The sequence below is a fragment of the Rana temporaria genome, chromosome 9, assembly GCF_905171775.1.
Source record: "Rana temporaria chromosome 9, aRanTem1.1, whole genome shotgun sequence".
Lineage (NCBI taxonomy): Eukaryota > Metazoa > Chordata > Amphibia > Anura > Ranidae > Rana > Rana temporaria.
Window position 1 is genome coordinate 12422911 of NC_053497.1, and position 27116 is coordinate 12450026.

Here is a 27116-nt window from a genome sequence, read left to right on the forward strand (position 1 = left end):
TCCAACCAAGGTTTTGTATAAGACAGAAATGGTCATATTGTGACTGAAGCCCATTACCATGAAAGATGTGGTCATGCTGAATATCCTCAGCAGGCGCAGCTGATGGTGACTTGCAAGCACGAGGGCAGGAACGTAATACATTGGCCTGAAAACCACAGGTGGAGGGACAACGTCGCTGCCAATTCTCTCTGAAGTACCAGCTTTTCATTTCGTCAATCTCCATAAACACAAGAGAGAAATCTTCCATCGGGATCTGCTGCACAGTGGAGCGCTTCAAGACATTTGGTCGGCAGACGAGCAAAGGTCCGATGAGCCCGGAATGAAAGTCTTTGTACTGGTTGGAAACACGGGAACAAAAGTCAAGTTTGAATTACATTCAATTCCATCTCCCCCAAATGTTCTTTAACCACTTCCAAACCGGGCACTTACGCACCTTCCTGCCCAGGCCAATTTTCAGCTTTCAGCGCTGTCGCACTTTGAATGACAATTGCGCGGTCGTGCTACACTGTACCCAATTTTTTTATCATTTTGTTCCAACAAATAGAGCTTTCTTTTGGTGGTATTTGATCATCTCTGCGATTCTTTTTTTACTAAAAAAAGACCGAAAATTTTGAAAAAAAATAAGGGCCAGATTCAAAGAGCTTCGCTTATCTTTAGGCGGGCGTAGCGTATCTCAGATACACTACGGGCCAGATTCACGTAGATCAGCGGATCTATAGATCCGCTCGATCTACGTGATTTAAGATCCGCTCCCGCAAGTTTGAGAGGCAAGTGGCTAATTCACAAACCACTTACCTCCAAACTTGCGGCGGCGGATCCTAAATCCCCCGGCGGAATTCAAATTCCGCGGCTAGGGGGAGTGTACTATTTAAATCAGGCGCGTTCCCGCGCCAATTTAAATGCGCATGCGCCGTCCGGGGAATTTCCCGGCGTGCATTGCTCCCACTGACGTCACTAGGACGTCAGTGGTTTGGACGTGAGCATGACTTGCGACGCGCGTGTTTGTGAATCGGCGTACGCAAACGACGTTAGAAAATTCAAATTCGACGCGGGAACGCCGGCTATACTTAACATTGGCTGCGCCTGATAAAAGCACGGGTAAGTATACGACGGGAAAGCCGCTACGGAAACGTCGTAAGAAGACTGCGTCGGGTCCGCGTACGTTTTTAAATCGAAAAAAAGATCCGACAGTGTAACACAGTGTAACACTGTCGGATCTAGCCCTATCTATGCGTAACTGATTCTATGAATCAGGCGCATAGATAGGACCAGTGTAAGTCAGAGATACGATGATCTGTAGATACACCGTCGTATCTCTTTGTGAATCTGGCCCATAAACACCGTAAGTTTGAGCAGCAAGTTGTGGATTCACATAGAACTTGCGCTGAAACTTACGGCGGCGCAGTGTAACTGGGCCGGCGTAAGCCCGCCTAATTCAAAATAGGCTAGTTGGGGGCGTGTACTATGTAAAATAGTAGTGACCCCACGTTTTTGACGTTTTTAACGAACGGCACATGCGCCGTCCATGGACGTATCCCAGTGCGCATGCTCCAAATGACGTTGGCAAATCGTCATTGCTTTCGACGTGAACGTAAATTACGTCCAACCCTATTCGCAAACGACTTACGCAAACGACGTAAAAAATAAAAAATTTGACGCGGGAACGACGTCCATACTTAACATTGCGTACGCCTCATAGAAGCAGGAGCAAAGTTACGCCGGTAAAGCCTTACGCAAACGACGTCCAAAAAATTCCGCCGGGCGCACGTACGTTTGTGAATCGGCGTATCTACCTAATTAGCATATTCCGCGCATAAATCTACGGAAGCGTCACCTAGCGGCCAGAGTAAATATGCAGCCTAAGATATGACGGTGTAAGACACTTACGCCAGTCGGATCTTAGGGAAATCTATGCGCAACTGATTCTATGAATCAGGCGCATAGATACGACGCCGCAACTCAGAGATACGACGACGTATCCGGAGATACGCCGTCGTATCTCCTACCTGAATCCGGCCCTAAGTTTTTATTTTTTTCTGTAAATTTTTTGGGTAAATAAGTACGTTTTCTACTTCGATTATGGGCACCGATGAGGTGGCACTCATGGGCACCGGTGAGGTGGCACTGATGGGCACCGGTGAGGCGGCACTGATGGGCACCAGTGAGGTGGCACTGATGGGCACGGATGAGGTGGCACTGATGGGCACCAGTGAGGCGGCACTGTCGGACACTGAAAGGTGGCACTGATAGGCGGCGCTGGTATGCGGCACTGATGGGCACTCATAGGTGGCACTGATGGGCACTCATAGGCGGCACTGGGCACTTATAGGCGACACTGATGGGCACTCATGGGCAGCACTTATGGGTGGCACTGATGGGTACTTATGGGTGGCACAGATGGGCACTGATAGGTGGGCACTGGGCATGGATGGGCACTGAGGGGTGGCACTGATGGACACTGAGGGGTGGCACTGATGGACACTGAGGGGTGGCACTGATGGCATTGCTGGGCATCACTTGTTTATCCCAGTGCCAGTCCCATGTTGCCAGTCAGTGCCCCATGGGCACTGATTGGCATCTATTCTCTTTTTTTTTTACGCCCCTTTTTTTTTTTTACTGCCCTGGTGGTTCAGTGTGGGCATCCGAGGGGGGGGGGGGGCTGCGCTGATAAACAATCATCACAAACCCCCCCTGTCAGGAGAGACGCCAATCGGCTCTCCTCTACTCGCGTCTGTCAGACGCGAGTGAGGAAGAGCCATCAACGGCTCTTCCTGTTTACATCGTGATCAGCCGTGATTGGACACGGCTGATCACGAGGTAAAGAGTCTCCGCGAGAGGCTCTTTACCGAGATCGGAGATGCAGGGTGTCAGACTGACACCCAGCATCACCGATCGCCGCGCTGCGCACCCCCACGGGCGCGCGCCGGCATGAAATCCTGCAGGACGTCAATAGACGTTCAGTCAGGATTTCACAACTACTTCCCGGACGTCAATTGTCCATTGACCGGGTGTGAAGTGGTTAAACTTCTACCTTGCCCACAAGACATATGTCATATTGAGGTGCAAAAATTACACACAAGACCTTTGTAGCAAAGAAAGAAAATTCACACTTATAATAACACTGGGAACTTTTGTTAAAGGAAAATAATTTAAATTTGATAAATCTGCTCACCAAGTGGCCATTAGAGGTGTAGAACCAGGTCCGGCACTCTTCAGATCCAGTGGGCCCAAACTGTGAGCTGACTTTTCCTGTGTATGTACGGCTGTGTTGTGGGGGTACACTGTCCTCCTCCTTCCATTGTACAGCTAAAACATTGGAGTAGAAGGAGTAGGGTCGGGAAGCCATGTTCTTAAACTGTATCTGGAGGAACAAGACGAAATAACAAACGGGTTCAAGTAAATCATTTTATGCAAGGAAGTCACAATAATAATTAATACATAAAAATAAATGCATTGCATTATAAAGTATTATAAATGCAATAAATATAATTTATTATATTTAGTAAACGTAATAAATTTACAAAAAATAAATACTAATGTAAATAAAAAAACAATAATAATAAAAAAAGATATATATATATATATATATATATATATATATATACACACATATACATACACACACACACATTGGCCCGGATTCACATACATCGGCGCATATTTATGCCGCCGTAGCTTATCTTCTTTACGCTACGCCGACGTAGCGCAGAGAGGCAAGCACTGGATTCACAAAGCCAGTGCTGCCAAATCTGTGCTGGGCTTCATAGACGTAATTCGTCATAAGTGGAAGTGGGCGTGAGCCATGCTAATGAGGCGTGACCCCATGCAAATGATGGGTTGAGTCTCAGACAGATACATATAATGAACGGCGCATGCGCCGTCCCGTGGACGCAACCCAGTGCGCATGCTCAGGATCGCGTCGGAACTACTCCCTAAGATACGACGGATCACTGCCTACGACGTGAACGTAACCTACGCCTAGTCATATTCACGTACAACGTAAACGACATAAGATACGACGGCTTGTGTTCCCTGGTCCATACCTTTGCATGGGTTGCGCCTCATCTATGGGGAATAACTTTACGCCGGACGTGCGACTTACGCAAACCGTGTATATTATGCGCCGGGCGAAAGTACGTTCGTGAATCGACGTATCTCCCTCATTTCCATATTTGAATAGGAAATCAATGGGAGCGCCACCTACATCCAGCGTAAATATGCGCCCACGCTACGCCGGCGTAGGAAAGTTACGGCGGTCGGATGAAGCCCATTTTCAGGCGTATCTTGTTTTCAGAGTCCGGCGCATAGATACAACGGCGCATATTTACACTTACGCGGCATATCTGTAGATACGTCGGTGTAAGTGCTTTGTGAATCCGGGCCATACAGTGTATAATAAATTTACTAAAATAAATAAATACTAATGTAAATTAAAAAAAAAAAATATATATATATATATATATATATATATATATATATATATATACACACACAGAATCTCACAAAAGTGAGTACACCCCTCACATTTTTGTAAATATTTCCTTCTATCCTTTCATGTGACAACACTGAAGAAATGACACTTTGCTACAATGTTGTGTAGTGAGTGTACAGCTTGTATAACAGTGTAAATTTGCTGTCCCCTCAAAATAACTCAACACCCAGCCACTAATGTCTAAACCGCTGGCAACAAAAGTGAGGACACCCCTAAGTGAAAATCTCCAAATTGGGCCCAAAGTATTTTGTGTGACCGCCATTATTTTCCAGCACTGCCTTAACCCTCTTGGGCATGGAGATCACCAGAGCTTCACAGGTTGCCACTGGAGTCTCTTCCCCTCCTCCATGATGACATCACAGAGCTGGTGGATGTTGGAGATCTTGCACTCCTCCACCTTCCGTTTGGGGATCCCCCACAGATGATCAATAGGGTTTAGGTCTGGAGACATGCTTGGCCAGTCCATCACCTTTACCCTCAGCTTCTTTAGCAAGGCAGTGGTGGTCTTGGAGGTGTGTTTGGGGTCGTTATCATGTTGGAATACTCCCCTGCGGTCCAGTCTCTGAAGGGAGGGGATCATGCTCTGCTTCAGTGTGTCACAGTACATGTTGGCATTCATGGTTCCTCAATGATCTGTAGCCCCCCCAGTGCCGGCAGCACTCATGCAGCCCCAGACCATGACACTCCCACCACCATGCTTGACTGTAGACAAGACACACTTGTCTTTGTCCTCCTCACCTGGTTGCCGCCACACACGCCTGACACCAAATACGTTTAGCTTGGTCTCATCAGACCACAGAACATGGTTCCAGTAATCCTTGTCCTTAGTCTGCTTGTCTTCAGAAAACTGTTTGCGGACTTTCTTGTGCATCATCTTTAGAAGAGGCTTCCTTCTGGGACGACAGCCATGCAGACAAATTTGATGCAGTGTGCGGCGTATGGTCTGAAAACTTCCCTGGCTGACCCTGAACCTCCCCAGCAATGCTGGCAGCACTCATACGTCTATTTCCCAAAGACAACCTCTGGATATGACGCTGAGCACGTGCACTCAACTGCATTGGTCGACCATGGCGAGGCCTGTTCTGAGGGGAACCCGTCCTGTTATACCGCTGTATGGTCTTGGCCACCGTGCTGCAGCTCAGTTTCAGGGTCTTGGCAATCTTCTTATAGCCTCTGCCATTTTTATGTAGAGCAACAATTCATTTTTTTCAGATCCTCATGGAGAGTTTTTTGCCATGAGGTGCCATGTTAAACTTCCAGTGACCAGTATGAGAGAGTGAGAGCGATAACACCAAATTTATCACACCTGCTCCCCATTCACACCTGAGACCTTGTAACACTAACGAGTCACATGACTCGTTGTGTAAGTCGTCCGTGAATAGGAAAGGACGTAACGCACGTCGCCGTTCAAAAAATTACGTCGGTGCGACGTCATTTCGCGCAAAGCACGGCGGGAAATTTCAAAACGGAGCATGCGCAGTACGTTCGGCGCGGGAACGCGCCTAATTTAAATGATACACGCCCCATTTGAATTAGGCGGGCTTGCGCCGGACGGATTTACGCTACGCCGCCGCAAGTTTACAGGCAAGTGCTTTGTGAATCAAGCACTTGCCCGTGAAACTTGCGGCGGTGTAACGTAAATGTGATACATTACGCCGCCGCGGATTTACGCAATTCTACCTGAATCTACCTGAATTGCATGGATTACATATAGTCGTCACATGACACAGAAAGCTTACTTACTATGATTTCATCATTAACCTCTGCCCGGATACATGGCCCTAAAAGTCCCAAATGGGCGTCTCTTTCTCCACGGAAGGCGGGTTCACGAAAGCTGCTATCTAGATACTCCCGAAAAACAACTTTCTTATAGGATGGGAACCCATGCAACATATGGTGACTGATGGGAGAAAAAAGTGGAAACAAATTAAACATGGGTGGCTGACTACAAAATATAAAGAAAAGTTAAAAAGGAAAAGAGGTAATAAAACAAAATAAAAATACAGGATTTTTTTTTAAATAAAAGTAATAAAAAAAAGGAAACAGGGGACCTTGCCTTATTTAAAAAAAACTCTAGGTTACACAATACAATCTTAAATACATTAAAAATAAATACCGTATATACTCGAGTATAAGCCGAGTTTTTCAGCACATTTTTTTGTGCTGAAAATGCCCCCCTCGGCTTATACTCGAGTCACCTTTTTGCGCCTGATCTCCCAGACTTTGGGGACCCGGTACCGGCCAGCTGTAGGTCCCCTGGACCCCAAACTTGGCACACATGTAGCCCTCCTCTATAAGTGTGCAAAGTTTGTTGGCCGGGGAGCACCGATTTTTCAAAGTCTGGCACCCCTTCCAAAGACTCCCATGTTAAACGGTAATTTCTCTGGTATCTTTGGGGACCCGGTACTGGCCAGCCGTAGGTCGTCTGTACTTGAAACTTGGCACGCTTGTAGTTTCAGTTCTCCTCTACAAATTTGCTGTCTGGGGGACCTACGGCCAGGGAGCATCGATTTTTCAAATCCGGGCACCCCTTCCATAGACTCCCATGTTAAACGTAAGTCTAGTCATGGACACAGTGAGGCATGGGCACAGTGAGGCATGGACACAGTGAGGCATGGGCACAGTGAGGCATGGGCACAGTGAGGCATGGGCACAATGAGACATGGGCACAGTGAGGCATGGACACAGTGAGGCATGGGCACAGTGAGGCATGGACACAATGAGACATGAGCACAGTGAGGCATGGACACAGTGAGGCATGGGCACAGTGAGGCATGGACACAGTGAGGCATGGACACAGTGAGGCATGGACACAGTGAGGCATGGACACAGTGAGGCATGGACACAGTGAGGAATGGACACAGTGAGGCATGGACACAGTGAGGAATGGACACAGTGAGGCATGGACACAGTGAGGCATGGGCACAGTGAGGCATGGACACAGTCAGGCCCGGATTTACTCCCTTTGCCGCCCCAAGGCCGGGTCATTCAATGCCGCCCCGCCTGCGCAGTACAGGGGGGGGCATTATCCGCCGGGGGGACTTTTTCGGCAGGACACTGGAAAGCAGGGGGGATGCTGCTGCCGAAAATGACATTGAGAACTGGGGGGGGGGGATGTTGCTGCCAAAAATTACATTGATCATTGGGGGGGTGCTGCTGCCGAAAATTACATTGAAAACCATCTGACCTCCTCTTCCCTCTGTTTTCTGTCCTCTCACCATCCGTGACATGACAGGGGGGGGAAATGAAAGTGTCCTCTCCTCTCAGCTGCAGTGCCGCCCCTGCACCCACTGCCGCCCAGAGGCCTGGCCTTGTTGGCCTTGTCTGGAATCCGGCCCTGGGCACAGTGAGGCATGGGCACAGTGAGGCATGGACACAGTGAGGCATGCACATGGGCAAAGTGAGGCACAGTGAGGCATGGACACAGTGAGGCATGGACATGGACACAGTGGGCCAGATTCACAAAGAACTTACGGCAGCGTATCTATTTATACGCCGCGTAAGTTCTACGATGCGCCGTTGTATCTTTGTTTTGTATCCACAAAACAAGATACGACTGAATGGGGGCTAGATCCGACTGACATACGTCTTAGTACGCCGTCAGATCTTAGGTGCATATTTACGCAGGCCGCTAGGTGGCGCTTACGTTGATTTCCGCGTTGAGTATGCAAATTAGCTAGATACGCCGATTCTCAAACGTACGTCCGCTTGGAGAATTTTTTTACGTTGTTTACGTAAGGCTTTTTTTCGGGGTAACGTTACCCCTGCCTCTATGAGGCGTACGCAATGTTAGGTATGGACGTCGGGACAGCGGCGAATTTTCCGTCGTTTACGTCGTTTGCGTAAAACGTTCGCGAAGAGGGCTTTGCGTAAATTACGTTCACGGCGAAAGCATTGACTATTTGCGACGTGATTTCGAGCATGCGCACTGGGATACCCCCACGGACGGCGCATGCGCCGTTAAAAAAAACGTCATTTACGCGGGGTCAGATTACCATACAACACGCCCACTCCAAGCCTGCTTTGAATTACGCCGGCAGATTTACGTTACGCCGGCCCACATATGGGAGCAAGTTCTTTGTGGATACCGTAGGAGCCACTCTTATTTACGGCGGCGTAGCGCATATGAGATGCGCTACGCCCGCCTAAATATACGCCCGTTTTTGTGGATCTGGCCCAGTGAGGCAAAGTGAGGCATGCAGATGGACACCCTAGGCTTATACTCGAGTCTAGGGTTGTCCCGATACCGATACCAGTATCGGTATCAGGACCGATACCGAGTATTTGCGGGAGTACTCGTACTCCCGCAAATACCCCCGATACTGAAATAGAATACTTGTTCCCCCCCCCCGCCGCAAACCCGTCGCCGCAAATCAGCGTGCGGGGAACATTACAGCTTTAGTTTGAATAGCTGTATCCCCGCCGCGTATAGACACTTCCCCTTGTGCGGGATTGGACGGATGATCTGTCCAATCCCGCGCATGGGGTAGTGTCTATATGCGGCGGGGATACAGCTATTCAAACGAAAGCTGTAATGTTCCCCGCACGCTGATTAACAGCGGCACGTGCGGCATCATCGAGGTATGTAGGACATGGCTGGAATATGTGGGGGACATGGCTGCATTATGTGGGGGACATGGCTGGAATATGTGGGGGACATGGCTGCATTATGTGGGGGACATGGCTGGAATATGTGGGGGACATGGCTGGAATATGTGGGGGACATGGCTGCATTATGTGGGGGGACATGGCTGCATTATGTGGGGGACATGGCTGCATTATGTGGGGGACATGGCTGCATTATGTGGGGGACATGGCTGTAATATGTGGGGGCATGGCTGTAATATGTGGGGGACATGGCTGTAATATGTGGGGGACATGGCTGTAATATGTGGGGGGACATGGCTGTAATATGTGGGGGGACATGGCTGGAATATGTGGGGGACATGGCTGGAATATGTGGAGGACATGGCTGCATTATGTGGGGGACATGGCTGCATTATGTGGGGGACATGGCTGCATTATGTGTGGGACATGGCTGTAATATGTGGGGGACATGGCTGCATTATGTGGGGGACATGGCTAGAATATGTGGGGGACATGGCTAGAATATGTGGGGGACATGGCTGGAATATGTGGGGGACATGGCTGGAATATGTGGGGGACATGGCTGGAATATGTGGGGGACATGGCTGCATATGGGGTGGGACATGGCTGCATATGGGGGGGGCATGGCTGCATATGTGGGGGGACATGGCTGCATTTGGGGACACATTTAAAAAAAGTATCGGTATTCGGTATCGGCGAGTACATAAAAAAAAGTATCGGTACTTGTACTCAGTCCTAAAAAAGTGGTATCGGGACAACCCTACTCGAGTCAATGCGTTTTCCCATTTTTTTTTTTTGTAATGTTCCCCGCACGCTGATTAACAGCGGCACGTGCGGCATCATCGAGGTATGTAGGACATGGCTGGAATATGTGGGGGACATGGCTGCATTATGTGGGGGACATGGCTGGAATATGTGGGGGACATGGCTGCATTATGTGGGGGACATGGCTGCATTATGTCGGGGACATGGCTGGAATATGTGGGGGACATGGCTGGAATATGTGGGGGACATGGCTGCATTATGTGGGGGACATGGCTGCATTATGTGGGGGACATGGCTGCATTATGTGGGGGACATGGCTAGAATATGTGGGGGACATGGCTAGAATATGTGGGGGACATGGCTAGAATATGTGGGGGACATGGCTAGAATATGTGGGGGACATGGCTAGAATATGTGGGGGACATGGCTGGAATATGTGGGGGACATGGCTGCATTATGTGGGGGACATGGCTGGAATATGTGGGGGACATGGCTGGAATATGTGGGGGACATGGCTGGAATATGTGGGGGACATGGCTGCATTATGTGGGGGACATTGCTGCATTATGTGGGGGACATGGCTGTAATATGTGGGGGACATGGCTGTAATATGTGGGGGACATGGCTGGAATATAAAAAAAAGTATCGGTACTTGTACTCAGTCCTAAAAAAGTGGTATCGGGACAACCCTACTCGAGTCAATACGTTTTCCCATTTTTTTGTGGTAAAATTAGGCGCCTAGGCTAATTTTAGGGTTGGCTTATACTCGAGTATATACGGTACATAAAATGAATTCAAAAATATAATTACCTGTCTTTTATAAAATAAGGGGACTGTCCACCCCCATAATCCCACTCTATCTCCTCAGCTGCAATGAAATAAGTGTGGATTTGCCCTACGTGGCTCCTAGGATCTAGTTCTCCATACAAGTCAATATACTCAAAATCACCGCTGTAATCATCATAAAAGTCCACGTTGCCATCCGCCGAGTTATTAGCATGAGATCCATTTTCTAACAGTTTTTTTGCTGGGCCGATTTGCCCCGTGGTATCTCTGCGCTGTCTATTTAACTCTTTAGCTGGTTCCCCTTTCACCTTGCCACTTTGAGTTTCAGTAGATCCAACGGGTTGCAAAGCTTTTGTAGAATCTTCGTCGTTTAGGATTCCATCATCCAAATATTCTGGGGTCGGTGATTTCTGTAAGTAGCTCTGAGGTCCGGAAGGTGGGGTTTTGAAAGGGGCAATAAGTGGAAACTGATAAAAAGTGGGATCGGGGGTGAAATCTTTTGACTCTTCATGATTGTATTCATAGTAGTCATCTTCATGATGCTCACAGCGAATGACTTTTAATGTTGCCCGCATACCTAAATCTGCCAGAGGGGAGTCTGGTGCCACGTGCCATTGTCCTACAGGAAATTAATCAACCAGTCGTGAATTTAAAGTGGAGTTCCACCCATAAATATAACATTACATCAGTAGTTTTAAAAAAATGTCATTAGTCCTTTAAGAAAAAAAAAAAAATATTTTAGATGCCTTTAAAGTGTTGTTGCTAGGCAGAATAGTTAATCTTCCCTCTTCCTGCACCTAGGTGCTTAAAGCGGTGGTTCCCCCTTAAAAACAACTTTTTTTTATTCCACTGCCCCCCCACATTCCATCACGATTAAGGCACATATTTTTTTTTTCCTGCTGTACATACCTTACTACAGCATATTCACCCGTGCATCCGGGTTGCGAGTCCCGCGGGAGTGGGCGTTCCTCACATGCTGTTGATTGACGTTTTGCCCAAAAACGAGCTCTCCCCCCGTCGCGTAAGCCGCGTCACGGTTGGCGAAAGGAGCCGAACGGCGAGTCGGCGATATACTGCGCATGCGCATCGCCGTTCGGCTCCTTTCGCCAATCGTGACGCGGCTTACGCGACGGGGGGAGAGCTCGTTTTTGGGCAAAACGTCAATCAACAGCATGTGAGGAACGCCCACTCCCGCGGGACTCGCAACCCGGATGCACGGGTGAATATGCTGTAGTAAGGTATGTACAGCAGGGAAAAAAAAATATGTGCCTTAATCGTGATGGAATGTGGGGGGGCAGTGGAATAAAAAAAAGTTGTTTTTAAGGGGGAACCACCGCTTTAAGCTTCCCAACCTACACCGCACAGACTCCTGGGAATGTAGTGGGTGTAACTTTCCAGGAGTCTGTGCACTCCCCAGTCTCGAAGAATCATGTGACTTGGACAGTACAGGTGCTGAAACCTGATCTGAAACCTATTACACTGCTTGTGCAGCACTGAGCATGTGCGAGATCTGCAAGGCTGAAATCCAGGAAGTCATACAGTCTGGCTTCATGATGCCCACACTTAAGATGGCCCCAGTCAATTTCTATTTTATAAAGTGTCTAAATGCTGTAACAACCTAACAAAACGGACCTTAGTTTACAGACTAACTTTACTAGAATACATTAAGCTTGTGTATTACAGGGGTATTTATATTTAAAAAGTGAAATTGTGGCCGGAACTCCGCTTTAAAGAGTACAATTGAACCCTTATACGTTTTTTTTATGATAATATTTCCCCATCTCTGGTGGGAAGACTGGTGGCTCTAAGTGCTGCCCATTTGGAGCCACCAGCCTTTCTACCAAAGTGCCTGCTCTGTACTGCCCCATCAGTTCCTCCTATGGAAATTTATACTCCTGGCACACCCAATCAGTCCCTTTCCCTTAAAAAGAAATAAGTGGCGTGCATACGCTGGACATTTTGGGAGAAAGGCTCTGCAGCTCCCAGGGGGGGTCCACACATCATTGGATAATGGCTAAAGGTAAGTATTTAAATTAGTGGGAAGCAACAACTTAGGCCTCATTCACACGGACGGATCGTTCAGGTCCGCCTGTCAGTTTTGACGGCGGACCTGAACGGCCGCTCCATGCATCCCTATGGAGCGTCGGATGTCAGCGGAGACATGTCCGCTGACATCCGACCCGCTAAAAACAGACATATAGGGGGCACGTCCCCATCCGTCCATGGCGGATCGGATCGGGTAAGATCTGATGAAAACAGACATGCTGTCCGTTTTCATCAGATCGCTCCATAGGAGACAGCGGTCCCCGACAAGCCCCTCCCCGCTTAGTGAGCAGAGAGGAGCTTGTCATCCGTCGGCTAGGCGGAGATCTGCGGACTGATCTCCCGCTGAGCTGGCGGGAGCAGGCGGACTCCGTAGCAACCGAGTCCGCCTCGTGTGAATGAGGCCTTAGATGAAAACTGTACAAGGCTGCAGTTGCCCTTTAACTATTTCCAGTCTGGACCTTTTCTGGCACTTTTTGTTCACATGTAACAAACATTATATATATATTTTTTTTAAAGCAGAGGCCCTAGAGAATAAAGTGGTGGGATTTGCAATTTTTTATGTCACGCCGTATTCGCACATCGTTTTTTCAAATGCAATTTTTTGGGAAAAAAATTGTTTTTTTAATTTTAATTCTCCCCCTGCCTCCATTAACCCCCTGCCTTCATTAACCCCTATCGTCCCCTTCTGCTATGCCACCATCACCCCCTGCCTCCATCGGATCCCCCTCTGCCACCATCACCTGATGTCACTGTCGCCGGCTGGGCTGTATGTCACTCTGTCCGTCCCCGACGCCCCTGTGAACTTTGTATTGCCTGGATGCAGCTCCTGCTCTAGTGCTGTGCTCCTCCGACCTCCTGGTTAGTTACAGGATGCGCAGTTCCAAGCCAAACCGATCTCGGCTATTTTTACTGGCACATTCCCGCAACTACAGACATTTACGGACGGGGGAAAAAGTGCCAGCTTTTACGGACTGTCCGTAAAAATACGGACGGTTGGCAACACTGATACTATGTCCTTGTCAATGTTGTTTGTAGATAATTACAGATAAGGAAAATATCCTCTTCTGATGCTGCCAGACGGGGAACCTGTCCCTACAGCGCACCAAACCCGGGAGCCGGCGTCTAAAATAGACTCTGCCTGACTCAAGATGGCCACTGGAGTCACATGGGGCCCCAGCGCCCAATTAAAAAAACGGTCTCCTTGGGACCACAGAAAGCCAAAGACTTCCTTCCACTTCTGCACTGCCACTTCGGTTGAGCGCCACCTACAGTGGGGAGTACAGACTGCATCTGCCTACAAGCTTGCTGAATTGCTACTTCTGTCCATCTGTCTGAGTATATACACCTCCTGCCTGCTGGTTGGGCCAACGGCGGATCCAGGGGGGGGCAACAGGGCAATTGCCCCCCCCCCGAGACAATCATGTCACATTGGCTTTAAAAAAAAAAAAAGTGGGGCTGCATTCATATACAAAAGTGGGGCTGCATTTATATACACAAGTGGGGCTGCATTTATATACAAAAGTGGGGCTGCATTCATATACAAAAGTGGGACTGAATTTATATACAAAAGTGGGACTGAATTTATATACAAAAGTGGGACTGCATTTATATACAAAAGTGGGACTGAATTTATATACAAAAGTGGGACTGCATTTATATACAAAAGTGGGGCTGCATTAATATACAAAAGTGGGGCTGCGTTCATATGTACAGTGAGGCTGCAATGATGGGCACTGATGAGGCTGCATTGATCTCTTGTACCATGTCTTCAGTCTCTGACCATCTCTTGTACCATGTCTCCAGTCTCTGACCATCCCTTGTACCATGTCCATCCCTTGTACCACGTCTGCAGTCTCTGACCATCCCTTGTACCATGTCTGCAGTCTCTGACCATCTCTTGCACCATGTCTGCAGTCTCTGACCATCCCTTGTACCATGTCTGCAGTCTCTGACCATCTCTTGTACCATGTCTGCAGTCTCTGACCATCTCTTGTTTCATGTCTGCAGTCTCTGACCATCTCTTGTACCATGTCTGCAGTCTCTGACCATCTCTTGTTCCATGTCTGCAGTCTCTGACCATCTCTTGTACCATGTCTGCATTCTCTGACCATCTCTTGTACCACGTCTGCAGTCTCTGACCATCTCTTGTACCATGTCTGCAGTCCCTGACAATCGTCTACAAACTATGGGATAGATTTATGGCATTTATATTTAAATATTTTTTTACTAGTAATGGCGGCGATCATTGATTTTTTAGCGGTACGCAACATTGCAGCGGACACACCGGACACCTAATTGATTTCTGTAAGCAACACCTCATTTTCTGTCAGTGCCCCTCCCGAGACTAGACTCTGGATCCGCCCTTGGGTTGGGCATCTACCACCAAACACAGTGGGTCCACCAAACAGAGTGACAGGTCTTGTCTGTTTTCTGGATCAACAGCATAATTCATGAACATGCCTATAAAGGCTGCCTTGAAGGTTTTAGTTAGTATTTACTATCAAGAGAGTTAAGATAAAGTAACAGACCTGTTTTTTCCATGACCATAATGACCGTCTTTCCATTCATCGGGATCAGAGTCAGTGTTTCTTGATAGCTTGAGTCCACCATGAAGGTGTTGCCTCCAAAATAAATGGAGATCAGTTCTGTGCCCAGACCCAAATTTAACACGTGCCACACGCTGACCTCACTCTGGCAAATACTGAGCTGCAGAGAATCCAAGATCCCATTTATGGCTGGAAAGAAAAAAAAATCTGGTGGTTAATGGAAGGTAGGTATCATCATCATGACAATAGAAATGCCATTGCCTTTCACATTCAGTTAAATTGTATTTCAGGATTAGCAAGAAAAAAGATCAATATATGCATTGGCATTCTACATACTATATATCAGGCTGGATCCCGGAGGTTTCCCAATGGCGCCCTTGTCTTCTGATGAGGTTACAGCAGACTGTTGCCTATCTTCTTCATGGTACCAGCTGAGCGTTTCATTGAAGATGCAGAAGAAGAGGATATTTTCCTTATCTGTAATTATCTACAAACAACATGGACATAGTATGTCAAATAAAACTAGAATTCTACCACTTTAAAAAGACTCTGGTCCGGCCACATCTTGGGTATGCCGTCCAGTTTTGGTCACCAGGATGTGCTGGAACTGGAGAGAACCCAGAGAAGGGCAACAAAGCTGATAAGGGAGGAGTTATGACAAATGACTACAAACTTTAACCACTTGCCGCCCGCCAATGACAAATTGACGTCGGCAAAGTGGTTGTAGAATCCTGACTGGACGTCGTATGACGTCCTCAGGATTCTGAGCCGCTGCGCGCCCCCGGGGGCGCGCATCGCGGCGATCGTTGTTGCAGGGTATCAGTCTGACACCCCGCAACACCGATCAAGGTAAAGAGTCTCTCACGGAGACACTTTACCACGTGATCAGTCGTGTCCAATCACGGCTGATCACGATGTAAATAGGAAAAGCCGGTAATCGGCTTTTCCTCACTCGCGTCTGTCAGACGCGAGTAGAGAAGAGCCGATCGGCTGCTCCTGTGACAGGGGGGGGGGGGTTGTGCTGATCGATTATAAGCACAGCCCCCCCGAGGATGCCCACTGGACCACCAGGGATGCCCACTAGACCACCAGGGATGGCCATATAGACCACCAGAAAAAAATAAATAAAAAGATGCCACCCTAGACCACCAGGGATGAGGAGGACACAAAAAATGGATGCCAATCAGTGCCGCAATGGATGCCAATCAGTGCCCACAATGGGCATCACTGATTGGCAGGCATTGTTTGGCACTGATTGGCATCCATTAGTACAACACATACAATAGTGCCCATCTATGCCCATCCGTGCCACCTATCAGTGCCCATCAATGCCGCCTATCAGTGCCCATCCACGCCGCCTATCAGTGCCCATCCGTGCCGCCTATCCATGCCCGTCCGTGCCGCCTATCCGTGCTCGTCCGTGCCGCCTATCTGTGCCCATCTGTGCCGCCTATCCAAGCCCATCCATGCCGCCTATGCGTGCCCATCTGTGCCGCCCATCAGTGCCGCATATTAGTGCCCATCAATGCCACCACATCATTGCCACCTCATCGGTGCCCATCAGTGCAGTACCATCAGTGCCCATCAGTGAAGGAGAAAACGTACTTATTTACAATGTTTTATAACAGAAAAAAAAATTTTTTTTTTTTTTTTTGCAGAAAATAAATATCCCAGAGGTGATCAAATACCACCAAAAGAAATCTCTATTTGTGGGTACAAAATTATAAAAATTTAGTTTGGGTACAGTGTAGCATGACCGCGCAATTGTCATTCAAAGTGCAACAGCGCTGAAAGCTAAAAATTGGTCTGGGCGCGAAGGTGTATAAGTGCCCTGTATGGAGGTGGTTAAACTTACTTATTGGAGAAGAGACACTTCAAGTGGTTGTAAAGGCAGAACGTTTTTTTTATCTTCCCCCCCTCAGCCCCCCTAATACTTACATGAGCCCTATCTCAATCCAGCAATGTTGCATGAGAGACTCGGCTGTCCGGGACTCTCCCTCCTCATTGGCTGAGACAGCCATTGGCTCCCGTCAATCAAAGTCATTGAGCCAATTATGACAGAGGGGGCGGGGCCAGGCCTGAATAGACACAGGGAGCTGCCGCTAGGGTTCCCCCACAGCAAGCTGCTTGCTATGGGGGTACTCAACAGGAGGGAGGGGCCAGGAGAGCCGAAGAGGGACCCAAGAATAGGAGGATCTGATCTGCTATTTGCAAAACCATTACGAGCATGCGTGTTTTTTTTTGCGTGTCAGAATTGCATACAGACTATCGGAATTTCCGACAAGAACTTTTCCCGTCGGAAAAGTTGAGATCCAGCTCTCAAATTTTTGCTGTCGTAAATTCCGACAGAAGAAGTCCGATGGAGCCTACACACGGTCGGAATTTTCGACCAAAAGCTCACATCAAACTTTTCTTGACGGAAATTCCGATCGTGTGTACGCGGCATTATGGTATCGGCATACCAAGATCTTTTGGACAATTTCACGCTCCCAACTTTGTGGGGACAGTTTGGGGACGGCCCCTTCCTGTTCCAACATGACTGCGCACCAGTGCACAAAGCAAGGTCCATAAAGACATTGATGAGCGAGTTTGGGGTGGAGGAACTTTACTGGAATGCACAGGGTCCTGACCTCAACCTGATAGAACACCTTTGGGATGAATTACAGTGGAGACTGCGAGCCAGGCCTTCTTGTCCAACATCAGTGCCTGGCCTCAGCTAACCACTTGCTTACCGGGCACTTAAATCCCCCTCCTGCCCAGACCAATTTTCAGCTTTCAGCGCTGATGCACTTTGAATGACAATTGCGCGGTCATACAACGCTGTACCCAAATGAAATTTTTATAATTTTTTCCCCCACAAATAGAGTTTTATTTTGGTGGTATTTGATCACCTCTGCTGTTTTTATTTTTGGTAAATTAAAAAAAAAAAATGAATAAAAAAAATGATAATATTTTTAAAAATGTTGTTATAAAATTTTGCAAACATGTAATTTTTCTCCTTCATTGATGTACGCTGATGAGGCTGCACTGATGGGCACCGATGGGCTGCACAGACGGGCACTGATGAGGCGGCACTGATAGGCAGCACTGGTGGGCTGTACTGATGGGCAGTGCCGATCCTGACCTCCCTGGGGCCCTAAGCAAAATGACATGGAAGCAGTGGGGGGGGGGGGGTCGCCGACAGTGACATGTCACATTAAGCATTAAAGGGGTGTTCTGCTGTCAGAAATGACATCTTACATTAAATTGAGAAGCGGGAGGTGCTGACTTCTTACCTCTTCTCCCATGCAGCCAGCGAGTTCAGAAGCAGGTGAGGGGCCGAAAAATGACTTCTCATCAGGCGGGGCCTTTAGTAATTTGGGGGGCCCTTCCGCAGCTTTGTGGGGCCCTATGAGGCTTGCATAGTGAGCCTATAGGGCGGATCAGCCCTGCTGATGGGCACCGATAAGGCGGCACTGATAGGCAGCACTGGTGGGCACTGATAGGCAGCACTGGTGGGTGGCAATAATGGGCACTGATGGGTGGCAATAATGGGCACTAATAGGTGGCACTGATGGGCACTGATGTGTGACAATAATGGGCACTGATGGGTGGCAATAATGGCCACTGCTAGGTGGCACTGATGAGGCACTGATTGGCACCAATGGTGATGGGCATTGATAGGTGGCACTGGTGGGCTGTTCTGATGGGCACCGATGGGCTGCACTGATGGGCACCGATAAGGCAGCACTGATAGGCAGCACTGGTGGGTGGCACTGGTAGGTGGCAATAATGGGCACTAATAGGTGGCATTGATAGGTGGCACTGATTGGGCACTGATGGGTGACAATAATGGGCACAGATGGGTGGCAATAATGGCCAATGCTAGGTGGCACTGATGAGGCACTGATTGGCACCAATGGAATTGATAGGTAGCACTGGTGGTCACTGTGGACACTGGAGGTGGTATTGGCAGGTGGCACTGGCATGGGGTTTAGATTGGCACATAGAGGCAGATGTGCCTCCTTCCTGTTCGGGACCGATGTCCCTTGAAACCTAAGCCGGCGATTGGCTTTTTTTTTCTCCTCACGCTGTCGGCCGAGCTTTGTTTACATCACGTGATCAGCTGTCATTGGCTGACAGCTGATCACGTGGTAAGGGGCCGGGACCAGCCCCTTACTTGTATCTGTAATCACCCGAGTCTCAAGGACTCGGGTGATCACAGCGCACGCCGCGCGCGCCCTGAGGAGTGCGCAAAGGGGAGGACGGCAATTGGGGTCCGCGCTGTAGCCGTCATTCGGCTATAGCGCGGAAGGGAAGTGGTTAAAAGCCTCAAAGAGGTGACAACGCTATGGTTTTGGAATGGGATGTCCAACAAGCTCATAGGGGTGCGATGGTCGGGTGTCCACCTACTTTTGGTTCCATGGTATATATATGCAAATAACAGATACGTTTTGATACAAATAAAATATATGAAAAAAAATATATATATTTACCTGATTTCCTGCTCGATCCAAAGTCTGTTTTGAGCAAATAAGCAGAGGCCCAATGAGGCCGGACGCTAAATCTTTCTGTAAATTGAGGAAGCTTGAGTAGAAACGAGTAAGACACCGCGGGTCTGATGAAGCCGGACTGTCATATGGGGTCACCTGCCAGATGTATGTGATGGAATCATTGGGATAGACGGGGTAATCCCTTAACTGCTCACCTGGAAAATAGGAAGAGGCGGAAACCCGGACACTTTAGCGGCACATTTTTTTTCATAGTATACACTATGGGCTAGATTCAGCATTGATTTACGCCGGCGTAGCTATAGATACGCCGCGTGATGTCAAAGCTGCGCCGGCGTATCTTTTTTCTGTATTCAGAAAGCAAGATACGCCGAAATTAGCCTAAGATCCGACTGGCGTAAGTCTCTTACACCGTCGTATCTTAGGGTGCATATTTACGCTGGCCGCTAGGTAGCGCTTCCGTCGTTTTCGGCGTAGAATATGCAAATTACCTAGATACGCCGATTCACAAACGTACGTGCGCCTGGCGGAATTTTCTTTATGTCGTTTGCGTAAGGCTTTTCCGGCGTAACGTTGCTCCTGCTTCTATGCGGCGTAGCCAATGTTAAGTATGGACGTCGTTCCCGCGTCGAATTTAGAATTTTTTACGTTGTTTGCGTAAGTCGTTCGTGAATAGGGCTGGACGTAATTTACGTTCACGTCGAAACCAATACGTTCTTGCGGCGTACTTTGGAGCAATGCACACTGGGATATGTACACGGACGGCGCATGCGCCGTTCGTAAAAAAACGTCAATCACGTCGGGTCACCACCCATTTACATAAAACACGCCCCCCTCATACTCATTTGAATTAGGCGCGCTTACGCCGGCCCCATTTACGCTACGCCGCCGTAACTTAGGAGGCAAGTGCTTTGTGAATACAGCACTTGCCTCTCTGATTTACGGCGGCGTAGCGTAAATACGATACGCTTTTGCCGCCGTAACAATGCGCCTGGCTACCTGAATCTAGCCCTTTAAGATTATAAAAGACCTGGGACATCTTTGGATGCCCCAATGAGAGTGGTAATGCAGCGCGCTGTGGCAAACAGTGGGTGTGGCAAACGGTGGGTGTGGCAAACGGTGGGTGTGGCAAACGGTGGGTGTGGCCAAACTGCTCTTGCTCACATCACACAGATTTGTGTGTGACTATCTCAGTTACTTGGGCAGCCACGTTACTTGGGGAGCAGACTGAAACCCGGACACATAATTCCAAACCCGGACTGTCAGGGTGAATCCTGGACAGGTGGCAACCCTAATAGCAACCAATCAACTGCATAGCTCCCAAATGTCCCTGATTTCCAGGGACTGTCCCTCATTCGGAAACAAAGTCCCTCTTCTCCCTCTTTGCTCCTCATTTGTCCTTCCTTTTGGTCTGATCTATATAGGTTATATAAAATGCACTGTGGGCCAGATCCACGTACCTCGGCGCATATCTAAGCCTGGCGTAGCGTATCTCAGATACACTACACCGCCGTAACACAGCGTATTTTCCGTATGCACAAAGAATTTGCGCTGTAAGTTACGGCGGCGTAGTGTAACTGTGTCGGCGTAAGGGCGCGCAATTCAAATGGATGAGATGTGGGCGTGTTTTATGGTAATTCATCTTGACCCCACGTAAATTATGTTTTTTTTTAACGGCGCACGCGCCGTCCGTGGGGGTATCCCAGTGCGCATGCTCGAAATCACGTTGCAAATAGTCAATGCTTTCGACGTGAACGTAATTTACGCAAAGCCCTATTCGCAAACGTTTTACGCAACCGACGTACACAACGGAAAATTTGACGCTGGCCCGACGTCCATACTTAACATTGCGTACGCCTCATAGAGCAGGGGTAACGGTACGCCGAAAAAAGCCTTACGTAAACGACGTAAAAAAATGTGCCGGGCAGACGTACGTTTGTGGATCGCCGTATCCAGCTCATTTGCCTACTCTACGCGGAAATCAACTGAAGCGCCACCTAGCGGCCAGCGTAAATATGCACCTAAGATCCAACGGCGTACTAAGACGTACGCCAGTCGGATCGAGCCCACATTCAGTCGTATTGTGGATACAAAACAAAGATACGATGGGGCATCGTAGAAATTACGCGGCGTATCAATAGATACGCCGGCGTAATTTCTTTGTGGATCTGGGCCTATATATCTAGCAAAAATTTTTCGCAGCACTAAAAATTTCATCTGATTTCTAGACAATGGGGCAGATCCACAAAAGCATTACGCCGGCATATCTCTTGATACGCCGGCGTAATTTTAAATTTCCCGCGTCGTATCTTTGGGATCGATCCGACAGGCGTACATCTTAGTACGCCGTCGGATCTTAGATGCAATTTTTTGGCGGCCGATAGGTGGCCTTTCCGTCGAAATCCGCGTTGAGTATGCAAATTAGCTATTTACGGCGATCCACAAACGTACGTCCGGCCGGCGCATTTTTTTACGTCGTTTGTGTTCAGCTTTTTCCAGCGTATAGTTAAAGCTGCTGTTATGAGGCGTACTCAATGTTAAGTATGGCCGTCGTTCCCACGTAGAATTTTGAAATTTTTATGTCGTTTGCGTAAGTCGTTCGCGAATAGGGATTTGCGTAGAATGACGTCACCGTCGGAAGCATTGGCTTGTTCCGAGTTAATTTCGAGCATGCGCACTGGGATACCCCCACGGACGGCGCATGTGCAGTTAAAAAAAAACTTTGTTTACGTCGGGTCACGACGTATTTACATAAAACACGCCCCCATTACATCCATTTGAATTAGGCGCCATTACGCCGGCAAAGATACACTACGCTGCCGTAACTTACGGCGCGGATTCTTTCTGGGTTTGAAAAAAAACAAGTATGTTACGGCGGCGTAGTGTATCTTAGATACGCTACGCCCGGCACATAAATGCGCCGCTGTACGAGGATCTGCCCCAATATAAAGGAACAGTAGTGGTAAAAAAAAGCATTTGTGGTTTAATTAATCATTTTTTTTGTACAATTCTCCTTTAAGAGGGGTGTGTCCTATGCCTACATCATTTTTGCTAAAAGGGGTGTCCCTTATTCACATCTCAGAAAGTTGGGAGGTGTGCAACTGCGCTTGTGGTGTAAAAAAAACAAAAAACAAATTATATATATATATATATATATATATATAAGCTTTCATTAACCACTAGGCTACCGCCCGCCGTCAAATGACAGCGGGACGATAAGCCTCTTGTTCTGGGAGGATGTCATATGACATCCTCGCCTTCCCGAGCCACTAGGAGGTGCACGCGCGCACCCGCAGCGTCACTGGGAACCTGATGCGCGTGCCCGGCGGCCGCAAGCAATGCAAGCAATTAAATTTATATATTTTTTTAATGTTTTTTCATGATTTGCCATAATTTTTAAGATTTCTCATTTAAAAAAAATAGGTCACCTTTAAAAACGCTTATAAGCGGTACCGCGTTTAGCCACATTTTGCGTCTGGAACCCATTTTTTTGCTTCTGGAAAACCGAGGTTAAACGCAACTGCCTAAAAACACCAAAAACAACAAGACTGTGTGCATGGACACATAGGATAACATTGAATGCGTTCAGGGGCAGTTGAAAAAAGTGTCCAAATGCCTCTGAACGCGCGTTTAACAGCGTCTCGTGTGCATGGGGCCTTAGATGATCTCACACTGCAGATAAATAGGTAGATTCAGGTACGGCCGTGCAATGTTAAGACGGCATAGCCTAGCGTGTTTACACTACGCAGCCTTAAGTAAGAGAGGCAAGTACATGATTCTCAAAGCACTTACCTCCTTACTTAGGGCGGCGTAGTGTAATCGCGGCGGGCGTAAGGGCGCCTAATTCAAATTGGTTGGAGGGGGGCGTATTGTATGGTAATGAGGCTTGACCTCAAGTTTTTTGACGTTCTTTGCTACTGCGCATGCGCCGGGCGCCTACATTTCCCAGTGCACACTGCGGCTAAGTACGCCGTACGGGCCTATTGATTTAGACGTGGACCTAAACGACGTAACTCCCGATTCGCGGACGACTTACGCAAACTACGTAAAAAATTCGAACCTCGCGGCGGGAACGGCGGCCATACTTTAACATTGTTATTCCACCTCATAGGTGGAATAACTTTAGGCTGCCTAAGGCCTTACGGAAACAAAGTAATTTGACTGCGGCGGCCGGGCGTACGTTCGTGAATCGGCGTACAAGCTCATTTACATAATCTACGCCGGCCGCAATGGAAGCGCCACCTAGCGGCCATCCGAAAAATTGCAATCTAAGATAGGACGGCGCAAGCCGGTCTATCTTAGATATGTTTAAGCGTATCTCTGTTTGAGCATACGCTTAAACATACGGCGGCGTAGATTCGGAGTTAGGTCGGCTTATCTACTGATAAGCCGGCCTAATTCTTTTTGAATCTACCTAATAGAGCCATACATCTACAGAACAGGTACTAGTACTACTACTAATAATACTATTCCTTTACTAATAATACTAGTACTACTAATTTTTTTTTTAGAAGGCAAAGGGGACGCCTGAATAAATCTGAATAATGCCCTTGCTATAGGTTTAGGCTGTTTACGGACCTGAAGTCTGAGTGGAATACTCCCAGGACGTTTCTAAGTGAGGCCTAATCATTACTGCTCACCTCCTCCATCACAGGAGCGAGCTTTTAAAAGCAGAGCTCAAAGTTACTGCATCAGGGGAGAGAAAGAGTATGTGAGGGGGTTTAAGTTAGAGGAAGAGATCACTCTTATAATGGTGGGGGTGAGCAGTAATAGCTAGGCCTTCCTTAGCAACGTCATAGCAACGTCCTGGGGGTATTCCAGTCAGGCTTTGGGAGGTATGTAAATGTCTTTCACCTATAGGAAGAGCATTATATAACTTTAGTCTGAGGTAATAACGCCATAATGTACAGATTCTCAACAGATTGACTTGCCATACATATCTTACACTGAACCAATATTTACCGTACCTGCCATAGAAGGGTGATTGGAACTCACACTGCTCAGCCCTTGAGGATATAAGTTAAATGGACGATGAGCCAGATTCTTGAATACAATCTAACAAACACAAGACAACAACATTTTATCAATGCATTTTATTAATCTGCCAAAGGAATCTATAGGCATGATGATTCAGATGGCCATTATGAGTATACCGCTTAAGGACCGCCCCGTGTACATGTACTGCGGCAGGGCAGCCCTTTAGCGCAAATTCACGTGCCTGTACGTCCCCGTTTGTCCCTGGTCTGGGACGTGCACTCCACCAGATCCCTACTCCCGCTGTGATTGGACACAGCGGGAGCCAATCAGCGGACCCGGCGATCGTTCAGAGAAGACGCAGTTTGTCTATGTAAACAAATCAGATCGCCGTTCTGCCGGAGAGGAAAATTAAGATCTTTTGTTACTGCTAAGCAGAAACACGGATCTCTGTATTCCCCCAGTGTCAGCATTCCCCCACACAGTTTGAAATCACTCCCTAGGAGCACATTTAACCCTTTGATCGCACTCTGGTGTTAACCCTTTCCCTGCCAGCCTCAATAGTACAGTGACAGTGCATATTTTTAGCACTGATCACTGTATTGGTGTCACTGGTCCCCAAAAAAGTGTCAGCTAGGTGCCAGATTTGTCCGCCACAAGTCGCAGAACCGCTAAAAATCACTGATCGCCACCATTACTAGTAAAAACAAGAAAAAAATGTATAAAAAGTCCTGAATCTATCCCATACTTGGTAGACGCAATAGCTTTTGCGCAAACCAATCAATACACACTTATTGAGAAATACTACTAGTGCTACTAATAATAATACTAGTACTAATAATAATAATACTAGTACTACTAATAATAATACTAGTACTACTCATAATAATACTAGCATTACTACTAATAATACTATTCCTTTACTAATAATACTAGTGCTACTACTACTAATAATAATAATAATAGTACTACCAATACTACTAATAATACTATTCCTTTACTAATAATACTAGTGCTACTACTACTAATAATAATAATAATAGTACTACCAATACTACTAATAATACTATTCCTTTACTAATAATACTAGTACTACTAATACTACTACTACTAATAATAATACTAGTACTACTAGTACTACTAATACTACTAGTGCTACTACTACTACTACTTCTAATAATAATAATAGTACTACCAATACTACTAATAATAATACTATTCCTTTACTAATAATAATAGTGGGCCAGATTCAGGTAGAAGTGCGGCGGCGTAACGTATCGTAGATACGTTACACCGCCGCAAGTTTTCATCGCAAGTGCCTGATTTACAAAGCACTTGCGATGAAAACTACGCCGGCGGCCTCCAGCGTAAGCCCGCGTAATTCAAAGGGGCGTGTGCCATTTAAATTAGGCGCGCTCCCACGCCGGACCTACTGCGCATGCTCAATTTGAATTACCCGCCGTGCTTTGCGCGACGTGACGTTATTTTTTCGAACGGCGACGTGCGTAGCGTATTTTCGTATTCCCGGACGTCTTACGCAAACGACGTGAATCTTTAAATTTTGACGCGGGAACGACGGCCATACTTTATACAGCACATACGTGTGCTGTGTAAAGTTAGGGCACCCAAAACGACGACTAACTTTGCGACGGGAAACTAGACTAGCAGCGACGTAGCGATTGCGAAAAACCGTTGTGGATCGCCGTAACTCCTAATTTGCATATCCGACGCTGGTTTACGACGCGAACTCCCCCCAGCGGCGGCCGCGGTACTGCATCCTAAGATCCGACAGTGTAAAACAATTACACCTGTCGGATCTTAGGGATATCTATGCGTAACTGATTCTATGAATCAGCCGCATAGATACTCTGAGAGATACGACGGAGTATCTCCACTGTGAATCTGGGCCACTAATACTAATACTACTACTAATAATAATACTAATACAACTAATACTACTAGTGCTACTAATAATAATACTAGTACTAATAATAATAATACTAGTACTAATAATAATACTAGTACTACTAATAATAATACTATTCCTTTACTAATAATACTAGTACTGCTAATACTACTACTAATAATACTACACTACTGCTAATTATTATTATTGCTAGTATTATTATTTTTACCTTAATTTGGTCTCCAACTTCCCCTCTGAGAACAGGGCCAAGAATTCCCGTTCCAGGAATTTCTGAAGGTTTTTGGTGAGTGAATTCAGAGTTGGTAAATTCTCTATACAGCACTTTAGTAAAACGATTCCTGTTTAACAAAAAAAAAAAGAAGATAACTGAAAGGATCAATTTGTATTTAATCACAGTATATACTCGAGTATAAGCCGACCCGAATATAAGCCAAGGACCTAATTTTACCACAAAAAAATGGGAAAACTTTTGACTCGAGTAT

General features: G+C 47.3%; 1 protein-coding gene across 1 annotated transcript in view; it reads right to left on the reverse strand.

Moving 5' to 3' along the window:
- The window catches only part of F8 (coagulation factor VIII), a 99358-nt gene that overhangs the window by 35768 nt on the left and 36474 nt on the right, over positions 1-27116 (reverse strand). Inside the window, exons 9-17 of the mRNA XM_040322800.1 lie at positions 26843-26972; positions 24701-24788; positions 19719-19930; positions 15580-15730; positions 15226-15432; positions 10676-11270; positions 6236-6392; positions 3173-3361; positions 58-334 (exon numbers count right to left, since the gene is read on the reverse strand). Coding sequence (XP_040178734.1) covers positions 58-334; positions 3173-3361; positions 6236-6392; positions 10676-11270; positions 15226-15432; positions 15580-15730; positions 19719-19930; positions 24701-24788; positions 26843-26972 — 2006 coding nt within the window. The remainder of the gene's footprint in view (positions 1-57; positions 335-3172; positions 3362-6235; positions 6393-10675; positions 11271-15225; positions 15433-15579; positions 15731-19718; positions 19931-24700; positions 24789-26842; positions 26973-27116) is intronic.